The sequence below is a fragment of the Camponotus vicinus genome, unplaced genomic scaffold, assembly GCF_025532165.1.
Source record: "Camponotus vicinus isolate PSW18456_S1 unplaced genomic scaffold, iyCamVici1.0 SCAF_12, whole genome shotgun sequence".
In the NCBI taxonomy this organism is placed as follows: Eukaryota; Metazoa; Arthropoda; class Insecta; order Hymenoptera; family Formicidae; genus Camponotus; species Camponotus vicinus.
This window is the reverse complement of record NW_028141948.1, coordinates 9,438,467-9,453,374: the sequence shown is the minus strand read 5'-3', so window position 1 is coordinate 9,453,374 and position 14,908 is coordinate 9,438,467. Positions and strand designations below refer to the sequence as shown.

Genomic DNA, 14,908 nt, shown 5'->3' with positions numbered 1-14,908 from the left:
ATTGAAATGCATATGAAACTTGAGCTATAAATATAATATATCTACCTAATCTAATTCGTAAAATTAAATCCACATTTTTATGAATACAATATTTAATAAATATTTTATATCTTTACGATTTTCTTAAATGTATATACTAGAGAGTACACAATTATACATACATATATATAATATACATATAATTATACATACATATATATAATCAAATCTAATTAAATGATAAAATAAAAATACTAACTGCGACGACAAATGGTGAATAGAAATTCTATTTTTATTCGCCATTTGTGTCATAAAAAAGTTTTATGATTAGCAGCATTTGTTTTACGGCAAGGCTTCGGTCTTTCAAATGATGAGCAATTGCAAGATTTTCTTGTGACATTCTTATGATATATAAATCATGAGAGACTAAAAAAATGTCGGGATTTTTTTAAGAATAATATGGTAAACGCAGAGGTCACACACAAGAGGTATCACAAGAGAATAACTATGCGAAGGTCGATGTTTAGAAAACGAATACTGCGCAATTCGTTAAATTCTCACAAATATTATATGCAGAGAAAACCGATGATTTTTATCGAAAAATAAGCCAAAAGCGAGGCATCGAATTTCTTGATAGCCGATCTATCCAATATGACGATCCGATATTTGCAGTTGTTTTTTAATCGAATATTTTACGTGATCTTTCTCTACATCTCGTATTTCAAACAATGTGCAAATAAAATTCGTTGCAACCCTCGAAACGATGACCGACCTAACCGTGTACATCGTAATGTCAGACTAGGCTCCATCCCGCGTGATATTTCATACATTTGTCGCTGAGAATGTCAAATACAATAATTTGTATCTTCATGGCGTTGTCCGATTTTATTCTTCTTATCATCCAAAATAAATATTCATTTAATGCGGCATTGTATACTATAATCAGGGACCATGCGCATGAGGTATATCGAGTTACTTTCTTATGTTTGTCCGCAAACAAGAGATATAAATCTGCAATTTCAGTATTGCACAATTTCATATGTATATGGATTACGGTGATAAAAGTATCATAAAAGTATCTCAGCATAGTGTTGTCGTTTAATTTATTTACGCATTTGCTTCGCGTTGTGATTCCATTGTTTTGGTTCTGACTTTAAATAAGTAAAATACGTGTGCTTTTGAGGCAAATCTTGAAATAATATGTGCAGATATAATCGATCGTATTATTAAGAAAATATATATAAACAAGAAATTACATTAATTTTCATATCATCTTATACATATCACATTACGTTGTATGAGATATTCAGTTCTTGTTGCAAATTGTTGATAATTTTTGATAATGATTTAATATCTCTTTTGATATTAATATCTCTAAAGAAAAAATAAAGTCGAGATAATTTTAACATGTTAATTTTAAATATCTTACTGCCGATAACAATTTTATCAAGTAACTCTAAAATATCTCTAAAAAGATTTATCTTACTGTTAGCAATTATCTCAAAATTTGCAATGCTTTCGCTATTTAATAAAAAATAAGTAACACATTTTAGAAATAATTTTTGATATTTTATCAAGTAACTAAAATATCTCAGATTTATTTATCAAAAAACTTAATAACGAGATAAGTTAAAAGGGGCAAATTTTTTCATGAGTTTTACTAAAGTTGCATTCAGCAAACATGTATAAAATGTAAGCTTTGATATGACCGATTCAATTGGATTGGAAAACAAAACGTTTTGCTCAGTTATGCTATAACAGCAGCGAACTAGTAATTCTGGTTAGATAAGAGTACAGTAATGCGCCGTATTTACGGTTGATTAATTAACTGAACACGACCGCGAAGGGGTGTATTCATATAGGAAACTATAATAGAATTAATAAACACGTCTTATAAGTTAGCGGAACAAAATGGGCGAAATCAATTATAATTGATATTTTTATTTGTTGCTCATTTGTTGCTAAAAAGTTGTCAAAGAAAAAAATTTGTTGCTCTGTAATTTTTTTAAAAAAATCATGTTCCGCTAAAGGAAGATTAAGTTAGCGGAACAATATATATAACAACAAAATTATACGTAATAATAATATAAAAATTTGTTGCTAATTTGTTGCTCTTAAAATATTCAATTTGTTGCTTGCAAAATAAATTTAAACAATAGCGGAAAACTTTTCACAGCGAGCAAAGTTACAAGAGTAAACTATCAGAAAAAAATTTGTTGCTCGCTTAAATTTGGTATTGAGATATTATTTGAATTTGTTGCTCTCGAAATATCCAAGTTTCGAATTTGTTGCTCGCGCAATAAGTTTAAATAATGATGAGAAACCTTTCACAGCGCGCAAAGCTACAAGAGTAAACTACTAGAAAAAAATTTGTTGCTCGCTTAAATTTGGTATTGAGATATTATTTAAATTTGTTGCTCTCGAAATATCCAAGTTTCGAATTTGTTACTCGCGCCATAAGTTTAAATAATGATGAGAAACCTTTCACAGCGTGCAAAGCTACAAGAGTAAACTACTAGACAAAAATTTGTTGCTCGCTTAAATTTGGTATTGAGATATAGTTTGAATTTGTTGCTTTCGAAATATCCAAGTTCCGAATTTGTTGCTTGCAAAATAAATTTAAATAATGATAAAAAACCTTTCACAGCGTGCAGAGCTAAAAGAGTAAACTACTAGAAAAAAATTTGTTGCTCGCTTAAATTTGATATTGAGACATAGTTTGAATTTGTTGCTTTCGAAATATCCAAGTTCCGAATTTGTTGCTTGCAAAATAAATTTAAATAATGATGAAAAACCTTTCACAGCGTGCAAAGCTACAAGAGTAAACTATCAAAAATAAATTTGTTGCTCCCTTAAATTTGGTATTGGAATATAGGTTGAATTTGTTGCTCTCGAAATATCCAAGTTTCGAATTTGTTGCAATAAGTATAAATAATAAACAAATTAAATTACAAGAATATGTATATGACGATACAATAACAATTAATAAGATTTATATGGCCTTGAATACTTGTGCCAAATATATTAAGTAAAAATTCAGTCAATATGTTTTCGATGTAATTTAAACTTTGCACGCTGTGAAAGGTTTTTCGTTATTTTTTAAATTTATTTTGCAACCAACAAATTCGGAACTTGGATATTTCGAAAGCAACAAATTCAACCTATATTCCAATACCAAATTTAAGCGAGCAACAAATTTTTTTCTGATAGTTTACTCTTGTAACTTTGCACGCTGTGAAAGGTTTTTCATCATTATTTAAATTTATTTTGCAAGCAACAAATTCGGAACTTACATATTTCGAAAGCAACAAATTCAACCTATATTCCAATATAAAATTTAAGTGAGCAACAAATTTATTTTTGACAGTTTACTCTTGTAGCTCTGCACGCTGTGAAAGGTTTTTCATCATTATTTAAACTTATGGCGCGAGTAACAAATTCGAAACTTGGATATTTCGAGAGCAACAAATTTAAATAATATCTCAATACCAAATTTAAGCGAGCAACAAATTTTTTTCTAGTAGTTTACTCTTGTAGCTTTGCGCGCTGTGAAAGGTTTCTCATCATTATTTAAACTTATTGCGCGAGCAACAAATTCGAAACTTGGATATTTCGAGAGCAACAAATTCAAATAATATCTCAATACCAAATTTAAGCGAGCAACAAATTTTTTTCTGATAGTTTACTCTTGTAACTTTGCTCGCTGTGAAAAGTTTTCCGCTGTTTAAATTTATTTTGCAAGCAACAAATTGAATATTTTAAGAGCAACAAATTAGCAACAAATTAGCAACAAATTTTTATATTATTATTACGTATAATTTTGTTGTTATATATATTGTTCCGCTAACTTAATCTTCCTTTAGCGGAAAATGATTTTTTTTTTAAATTACAGAGCAACAAATTTTTTTCTTTGGCAACTTTTTAACAACAAATGAGCAACAAATAAAAATATCAATTATAATTGATTCCGCCCATTTTGTACCGCTAACTTATAAGACGTAGACTAAACTGTGCGGTACTTTGTAATGCAAGTTCACCGTGAAAATAACTATTCATGTATATTTTCAAGTTATACCATAACTTATTATATCACTTAACTATTATACCACTTCATATATAATCGTCGATTTAATAGATAGCGATCTGTACGTATTTTTTTTTAATAAGCTAATAATAATGATTAAAATTCAAGAATTATTTTAAATATTAAAGTGTAATTTTCCTCTTTCATTCTGAATTAAATTTAGTCAATATGATCACACTTAGTATGATTTTTTCATATCAAATCTGTTTTTTGTTTTCGTCTCGTAAATTTAAAATAATCATATTTACGAGTAAGTTAACGATTCGAGATATAAATATTATTTCGCAATTAATGATCATTAAAACGAATTTCAACTTATGTAACAACGATATATAAGAGAATCTCTCTTTACACAGTATAAATCATACTAAAAATACTCTTATTGACACATAATTACGTACCTCATCGTTATCAAAACGAAGATTATTGGCACACAATTTCAGATGTATTAATTTTGACTTACCCATATGAAATGATGCTTTCAGATACGGACGTGCCTGAAGAGGACGTTCCAGAATCATCTTCGTCCACATCATCCTTCATTTTTCAGAGTTTTCCTGCACATTAAAGTAATATTTGGTTAATTTAGAAATATTATATCATAAAAAAATTAAAAAAATATATCACAAAAAAATTAAAAAAGTTAAATTAAAAAACATGTTTTCTTTTCTTTAGATTTTTAATTTTCAGCTAAAATTTTTTTCCTTACAGTATATTATGGCGTAAAGTTAACTCTACTAGTGCAATATACAACTCTATTTTATACGGCAAATAAATTATACGCATTTAGAATGTGCTCGACGAGGCGTCTTCTATATTTAAATGTTTGCTATTAGAGCGAATAAAGAGGACGTACTTCAATTGCATCAACTGTAAAATATTTATTCGAGCACGTATGCTCGTAAGTATTCGTCTGATGCATTCTAAGCGAGATTCTTTTTACACGTGCGATGGATTGCGTTTGGATTCTCGCCTAACATGAGTAAAACTGATTAAGTGTTTAAAAACAAGTAAATTCTGCTTGGAAGAATTGATACAAAAACGATAACTGATGCACCGTCGTCGACCAAATGACATAACGATTACGATACATACTCTCTAAAAGTGAATCAGTGTATTACGAAGTAGTATATATACTACTTTCACTAGCGTGAATCAGTGTATTATCACTGAAAAACAGTAAATACTCACTGATTACAAGCAGTTATAAGTACAGCACTGATTACAGTGATAATACACTGATTCACTTTTAGAGAATACAGCTTCAAACTGATTCAATAAGTATGCTCGGCCAGTTATATATATGATAGAAAAAGAAAAATTATGGTGATTGATCGTATAAGATAGTCGATATTTTAAAATCGTAGAATACATATCTTGATTGTAATTATATAGCCCCTGTCACCTGAACCTTACATCAGGAATATTTGCATCAAATATTCGCAATGTTAGCTATTTAAATACAAACCGAAGTTGCTCAAGAGCTCAATTTTGAAAAAGCTAGTTTAGCATAAAAATACGTACACATTTTAACTATAGCATAAAAAAAAATTTGTTTAAGTCGGCAAGACAGAAATAGCAACTGTAACGTATTGCGTCCGGAGATTTACTATTTCATATTAATTAATTAATCGAAGAAAAATGTGAAAAATAAATTGTGACAAGCCTTGAAATTGTACCTGCTTTTACCGCACATACATAAGAATTAAATACGCCATGTTCGCAATCCGTATCCATTTGTTCCGTATTCATTTTAACAAACTGTGAAATCTATTTTATTAAAATGAATGACGAATTCTGAACGGATATGTAGATTGAAAACTCGCCAGGTTGGGGCGCGCATGAGCATGAATGCGAGGCGAATTTGCGATTCGTCGTAGTGTGATGCCGGTATAAAGTTGAACTGACCGACATTCGGCAAACCGGTAAAATCCGTACGATTCAGACCACGGATAAACCACGTCGCGTAAAATGATCGCACGTTTCGCGTGCGCGGATAACAACGTTAATTCGTGACAATCGCGCGACGTTGTCCAGGATCAAGGATAGTCTTTGTTCATGGTCACGCAAGTCTCTGTTACATCGTACAGTTGCAGATTAGCACGTACGTAATCCCGATCGCACAACACAACAGACACATGTTTTCGCTATTCGTGACGCTGCAATAATCCTGTCCGGATTGACCGACCCCATCATATCGAGATACCTCGAGATGATCGATATTTGCAGAGAATAAAAAGTTTGACTATGCGAACGTGTATCTTTTGCAAATATGTAAAAATATACTTTTCAGAAAAATTCAAGAAATATATAAAAGAATATCTCAAAGAAAAGTATGCATATATCTATTTGTGGATAGTTGCTTTCACGGACTAAAATAAGAATGGACATTTTTATAAATATTTTGAGCGAGTTTTGAAATCGTATTTTTTCAATAAAAAGCGCTCAATTTTAGATATTTAGTATATATAATATTATAAAATCAACATATTATTCATCGTCTTAAGGTTAAACAATTATTTCTAACGAAAGCATTTTCTCTTGTGTAAAATAAAATTAATTTGTATTTGTATTGTATAGAATAAAGAGACTATAAAATATTTCTATTGCATTGCATTTTTAATTAACCAAGCTAGATAATGAAATTATTCCAGAGCACTTTAGTCATTGTAATTTAATGTCAAGAAAATTTTAATCGGCATATTATGCATTATTCTTGCGTATAAGTCTCAAAACAGTAATGAAAACTATTTATTCGAGATTAAAGTATAAAACTGCTCAAGGGTAATATTTTATTCTCCCTAATACATAATAAAAGAACTAAAATATAATTTATTATATATGATGGAATAAAAGGAATGAAAGGAGCGAAAAAGAGAGGAGAGAGAGAAAGAGAAAGAAAATCCATTTACGTCAACAAATCTTTCTCTTATTAATACGAGAATTTGTTTAGAAAATATCTTGTTCATTTTTTATAAAAGACGCAATGTATAGTGAAGTGGAGCTCTGCAAGTCTACTTGAGGCTTGAATCTTTGTCCAGTTTTTCAGGGTGTTGTAAAAGACAGAATGACGAGCAAGTGACTGTACCTAAAACTGGCGTCAGGTAGGACTGCGTTGATATATCAGGTCATTGACATCGCGTTACTATCATAAGTTCCGCTGCATACGCAGTATTTGCGACGACACTGATAAGACAAAGGTAACATACGTACGATGCACCCGGTTCTAAACCTTTAGAACTCGAACAAAGTACGCGAGATGCATCTACACATCTGATTTTATATATTTAGCGCTTTCGTAGAGATATGTCAAATATGTCATAAAAATTTAATTTTTTTCTGTATTTGTACATATTTTTTTATATAAATCGTGCATCATGTATTTTAGATTTATATATCTCATTGCATATATTCATATTTATACCACTCCCATTTCCTATATTATTTAAAAATTTATTTCCTCTAATTTATTTCCTCTAATTTTTAATTTTTTACTGCTTAAAAGTACTGAAAGGTAAAAAAATAATATTAAAAGAATGAAACGGATGAGCGCTCTTTCTAGGAAACGTGTAACTGTTGAATTTGTAACTCTGTAACTCTGTAATAACTAAAACGTGATATCATATTCGCATCTTTGACGTCAGAGGCAGAATATGATCATAATATTTTATAACAGTGAAAAAAAAACATAAAAATTCAATGATCATTCTTTCGCCCATTAATCATTCACTAGTTTATTTCTAAAAAATAAATTGCACTTGTAAATTATTCGTAAATTATTTTTTTCTTCATAATCTATAAAAAAAATAACAAAATAAAAAGAACTCGATAGAAAAACATCAAAAGAGTGCTAATTAATTAAACCACCGAATCTCGTAACGAAAATGTAAACATCGAACGGTTAAGGAGGGGGAAGAGGAAGACAATAACGAAATCCTTGTCGTCGCTCTACGTCAATAATATCCAGCCGTCTAGACATCAGACTTCTTTTGTTCAACTCGACTGGTTGATTTTCGGGAATTGTCGCGGAGGGTCGAGCCACGATACAACCCCCGGGGTCCCACACACGTGGGGCGCAGGTGCACGAGGATAACCCCGCGCTGCCGGTCGCGGCTTCTTGTTTTCCCGGCGATGGTCGGGAAGATGTTCAATACGTCATCGGTCATCAACGACGACGAAACCCGCTCGTCTCGACGAATCTCGTCGTGCACACGCGCGACCACCCGTCGTTTCCGACTCTCCTCTCTCTCGATTCGATGGCGGATTAACGACGCTCGCGGACCAATTTGGCTTCGCTCCACCGCGCTCGTCTACTTCCTATTGCCTACGTTTTCACCCGGATGCCATTCGTCGTCTATTCCCTGACACTTGAAACTCGACTGCTGATATCATGGTATTTAAATCCATTAAAAAAAAAGCCGAATATGCCACGGGGTTTAAATTTCTACAAAGGTATACATCAAGCCAATTATTACAACAATTTGAATTTATTTAATTTTGAATTTATATTATTTTATAACGGGCACTGTAAAATAACTTTCTCATAATCGTGAGAAAAGTAGCTGCATTATCATGATTATTTAACTTGAAATTTCCAACTCTTAGCTTCGAATATCGCTGACATACTTTGAACAAGACCGTGATGATAACGATTTAAATAGCTGCTCGGTTTAAGCGCGATATCAACTATCTTTATGAAGTAACTATGTTATCCAAAGTCTTCATATGACTTTTTTCGATAGCTTATTATTTGCAACATTGATATCATAAGATGTTTGCGTGAACAACATGGAAATGTGCGGTGATTCATATAAATTACTTTTAATCTTTGGTGAAAATTCTTTCTTTAAGATAATCAAGCGCGAGTTCAAGAGGACTTTAAAGATATCTTCGAGATACTTTATATGTTTAAATATAAGAGTGATATAAGAGCAAGATCTAAACAAAACAGGAATTAAAATCCTTTGCCCCGGAAACGTAGACAATTTTATAGAGGAGATGCAAAAAAATATACGCGTGACTTGATGTATTATAAAATATTCTATGTGATATGTATATATATTTCTAAAATTTCTATTCTCTCTCTTTCTCTTTTCTTTTCTCCCTCTTTTTATCTTTTGTAACGTTAGATATTTTTCACGCATAAAATGCCTCCAGTAATTAAAATTGAAACAAATCAATCACAATTTTACAACTTACAGATAGAATAATCATTGTATATCATATCAGTAAATTAATCATTATAGTATCAAAAATCAAAATTCAATTTATAAATTATTAATTCTTATAGAGAGAGCTTATAAGAAACTTTTATTCAAATTATGATTACGAATAATTGTAAATTTTCGGGTGACAAATTTTTAACTTAATTCTTTATACGATCTTATATATAAATATGTGAGAATGATTTTACATTTATCATGAGTTTATACATTTGCAATAATGAATGATAAATTCTGTATATTAGCTAAAATTTATTGTTTTAGCAATGCAATAAAAACTTTTAATTCACATTTTACATTATTACTGAAGTTCCATTACGCAATTATGTCACAAATGTGATATTCTTAAGGATATAAGGATATATAGATGAATATATTATTAATGATGAGTAATTACCTGTCATTTCTTAATAGATGAAAGTGGTGTGTGTGTGTGTGTAGGCGTGTGTAGACCTGTGTAGGCGTGTGTATGTGTCTAAATGCACACAATTTATATTATCTTTACGCTTTAAGGTATATTGATTTTTCTTAGATGCACTGCAATTCCTGAAACCTGTGTTAAGTTCAACGACTACTCACGGATAACGAGTCTATCGGATGTACATAAGTAATCTCATGAAATGTCTATAAAGATTCCATACGTGAATCATAATAATGTTTATATTTCTAAACATAACAATACTTCGTGATTAAATGATTATATTGTTCTTGTTCTATGTTCTCTTGCATTTTTTTGCTTTATATAATTCACTTTTAACTTATGTTTAGTGAAAATTAGGAAAAATAAAAAAGGAAAAATAGAGTAACAGTTAACTAAAAACAATAAATTTGTGTGACTTAATTTAGAATTAAGTTAGTCACATATTTCTAACAAAATTAATAAATTATTTCCAATAAATAATAAATTATTTCTATATATTGCATATGCGATTATTAAAAATTTAATTTGATGTATAAAACAATATGTACTTATTATAATAAAAATATATAATGCACCCTCGCTACGTTACATTAATGTGATCAAGTCAATTTTCATTATGAAAAATTAACGCTATTGATTTCCAAGGCAATTAGCAAACAATCATCAATTACTTTATCAATCGATTGCGCGTCACATTAATAATCCACAACATAATAATCCATAACTGCAATAATAATCCATAACATTATATTCAGAACATGCGATGACCTAATACAGCCAAGCACAGTATACAGAAGTCATGTATCTTCATATCACGCTGGGTTACGAGAACTTATTGGACGCAAGCTTGTGATATGAATGATATTAATGATTTATTAATGACATGACACACATTACACGAGTTAATTTTGTTGTGACGGACATGCCGGGACTCTGCGAACAAGTAGTTATTTCTCAGCAAATGCTTATCAGGCGGAAAGATTGAAGATAACAATGTGATTGCAACTTATTACTTTATTTTGCCGACGTTTCCTATGTCATTATCATTCGCATTTATCGAGATTGGAGAAAGTAACTGCGAGAAATCTTTTTCGGATGCGAAAAAATACTATAAACATATTTTGTGCGTATATCTTTTGCCAATATATTGGTTATTTTTTAGTGAACAAGGACATAAAAGTACTATTCTGCCATTTTTTATGTTTGTATAAGGACATTTATATAGAATTATGAATTATGATTATACAGAATTATTTTAGAAGTTCTAGAAAGAGATACATATATAATATTTTCTTATATGTATAACAACCAAATTTTCTTTGATAAAAAATTGATTAAATTTTTTAAGCAAGATTTAATTAATTTAAAACCACAAAATTATATGAAAAATAAAATATTAATTGCGACCTATAATTGCGACTTTCTTTTAAATATTATTTATATTCTCCAAAACTTACACAAATATTTAATAACAAATTTAATAAAAGATTTAATATTTAATAAAAGATGTTTTAAGTATAGATAATAAGAAAATAATTTGTTTATAAAAATTAAATATAAAGAAATAAATTATATATATATTTTAATTAACAAGCATGATTATATTTGAATCATATTCACAACAATAATTAAGTTAACAATAATTAATTACGTAAATATAATAATAAAATAAAATATTTAAATATCTCTTGCTATATCTAAAAAAATTTACTATAACTTAAAAATAATTTTTAGGTCTATATTATGATCTTTACAGTAACCATATTGTGTATTCATATATTTTTTTGTTTTTTCCACGTTTTTATATAACTATTCGAAATGTGTCGAATTGTTTGCTTTATAGTCCCGTGTGTTTGTTCGCTCGACATGCATTGATATGCCGGGTATAGCAATAACGTTTTAATAAAATACACGTATGCGGGCGACCATGCATTATACATGCGACCGATCCTGCCGACTAAATACTTGCAAATCCTTTCTGCGTGCCGTTGGCACATGCTCGCGAATTAAACGAAGCGCTAAAAGGTAAGCAAAAGTTCATGTATTAAAGTTACGATCGAACAAAATATCGGTACTTTGTCTCATTGTAGGTATAAAAAATACCGTTTTATTTAGAAAAAAAAATATTAGTAAGATATCCTCAAATATCAATATCAATTTTTTTTAATCCGTTAAATTGAACTTTTTAACTTTTTATTCGAAATATTTTTTCGCAAACCATGACTAAATTAAATATCATAATTTTATATTTAATTTAACAACAAATATAAACAATTTTTATATTTTGGAAACATGCGTTTTATAACAATTTTATTTTGACATTTTTATTTTTTTTGTATAATAAAATATATAATCCATTAAAAGCTCTCATATATTTATAATATGATCCATTAAAAGCTCTCATATATTTATAATATGATAAGTAGTAGAATATGAATAGAAACAACTTCCGACAGGTTATCAACTTTTAAGAGTTTTAAGGTAACGGAAGAAGTTGCATTGAATTTAGAAAACCTTAATCTTTAACAAAATATTTAAATTATTAACAAAGTACAAAAAAAATTAACAAGTGTAGCGACTTGTGTGATAATTATAAAAATTTAAAAAAATTGAAAATATATAAATATTAAAATTTCATAATCAGAAGATTACGTATGACGGTTATTATTAGCAATAACGACTGCAACAATAATAAATGGTTCGCGAACGATAGTTGAAATTGTGTTTGGCACTAATATGCATGGGTCTCTGACCATGGCATCCGGTAAATAATGATTATCGGAAGTTTGAAAAAGCAATCGCTTCGTGCACACGGTCGCGCTCTTCCGACCTTCGCAATCCGTGAGCAGAGTGCATCGATATCGACGATAACTTTGCACTTCGTATCCTCTCTTTCCCTCTCTCTCATCTACTATCTCTCTCCTTTTATCTTTCTCGCAACAGAAATAGCGAACAGATATCGCTGCGCAGTTACATTCCCATTTTTTACGCGATAAGCATGAAATCTTCGACTTTTCCATGGAGGACGCAACACTGTTGCAAGTGATACTTATACTTTTACTTGTATTAGATGATAAGACAAAAGTCCCCGGGTATGTAACTCGCGATAATAACCACAAAATGTCATCTAAAATGTTACATAAAAATTACATAAAAAATATTACCTAAAATAACACAAGTTAGGTTTAATTGAGAATTACGTGCGGATAATACTATGGTTTATGCAACTTATGCACATATATGAGTTGAGCGCATGTTATGTATATTATTTTCTTCGAGATAATTACACTTCAAGACTACTTTGCTTTTACGTCTTATGGAATTACTACTTCAAGGACAAATACAAAATACATATGTATATACATATATACATATATACATACATATGTACATATATACATACATATGTACATATATACATACACATATATATATATATATATATATATATATATATATATATATATATCGAGATATTTTAGGTTGATTGTTCTCGACAGAATTCGATACATCAATAATGCTCCAGCTCATGCAATATTACTCCTTCAGAGACGCCAATTCCGAGTTTTCTTTTTACCTTTTTGTTTTTTTAGCAATCGCAACGCGATCTTGTTTGTTACCTTGTGTTATTTTTAGCACTTTTGCAAATAATGTTTGTCATGTAAAATATATACATGCGTGTAAAATAGTCAAGCATATATATATAAATTCTCGTAGATATATTTTTAAATCTATACATTATTACTTAGATTACATTGCAATTCCGCGCATCGATAAATTTTTCAATCACGCACATAATATTACTCACAAATGAAAAAAACCTTTGCAATAGCAAAGGTGAATACTAATAATAGAAATCTATGACAACTTATATCATAAAGAATTAAATAGCAGCACGCATAACATTCGTGCATAAATGAAACACTCAACACAGCATAATAAATCTATTTATACATATCTTTTCTTAGCCTTAAAATCACAAATAGCAACTTGAAATACTTGACTCTTTATACTTGGCTTTTTATTTTTGCTGCAATTGTTCGATTAAAAAAATTGTTATTGTATTTTTGTTTATAATGTTAAATTTAATGATGATAAAGTAAAATTTACATTAATTAGTATTTACTTCAAAAATCGCATTTAAGAAAAGTATTATATCGAAAAAAAGATATTATAATTAAAATTATTGCAAATTTATATCTGTGCGATAAATATATTGCAAATTATTTTTAATATACAAATCATCGTCATTTGTCTATTTATGAAGATAATTTTAGCCGACACTATACGGCCATTGCCCTACGACATTTTATTTTAGTGATCTGCACCTGCGGCAGGTGTATCTGCGCAAAACGAAAAAGAATCCGGACTGGTTGTTTTGCAGATTTAAGTAGGGGGATACAAATATCTGATATCTTTAAATCAGCCCTGTCAGATAAACAGAGCAGCGAGAAATAAAATAAATATTTATTACATATTTGATGCAAAATCGAATAAAGAACTTTAAATCGAAAAAATATAATAAATATTGTATTTATTATGCAATTTATTTAATACGATTATATAATCGTATAAATATAATTTTTGTTTAAAAAAGGAAAAAATAATAATTTAAGTTAGACTGCACGCCTATATCATTAATGGCGAATTTAAAAGCGATTAATCGATTATTCCGAATATTAAAATGTTTAGACCGGTATCCTTGAACTTCTCGCTCTTGACGAGACTTGCAGTAACGTTCATTCACGTGAACAACGCGAGAATGCGTGATGATGTCAACAATGCACCCCTGCAATTTGCGACGGCTCTCTCTCTCTCTCTCTTTCTCTCGCACTTCTCGAAGAGGTAAAAATAATATCATCACCCGGTCAAGCATGGAGACGGACGTCAGTCGCGTGACCCAGTTTAATCAGCGAACATTCTTCTACTAATTAACTATGTACGACCGCTTTAGAAGTCGCTGGTGACGCCACCTGATAATATATGAACGATCCCTGCTTTATGAGAAAGTGACGCGAGAAGCTCGTAAAAAGGTGAACATTAAATAATAATAGGAAAATTCGATAGTTATCGAATAACGTTCCGTTATGAAATCTGCAGATACTGCGAGATTAACGAGCGATCTTAAAGTGAAACGCGATAATCGAGTCGATAACGAATGATTTAATGGATCATACGATTGTAATCGATAAACTTACGATC

General features: G+C 29.9%; 1 protein-coding gene across 1 annotated transcript in view; it reads right to left on the bottom strand.

Moving 5' to 3' along the window:
* LOC145963575 (circadian locomoter output cycles protein kaput) overlaps positions 1 to 14,908 on the bottom strand; it is an 85,784-nt gene that overhangs the window by 62,847 nt on the left and 8,029 nt on the right. The window contains exon 2 of the mRNA XM_083085665.1: positions 4,527 to 4,620. Within this exon, the coding sequence (XP_082941791.1) occupies positions 4,527 to 4,606 (80 nt within the window). The 5' untranslated portion in view covers positions 4,607 to 4,620. The remainder of the gene's footprint in view (positions 1 to 4,526; positions 4,621 to 14,908) is intronic.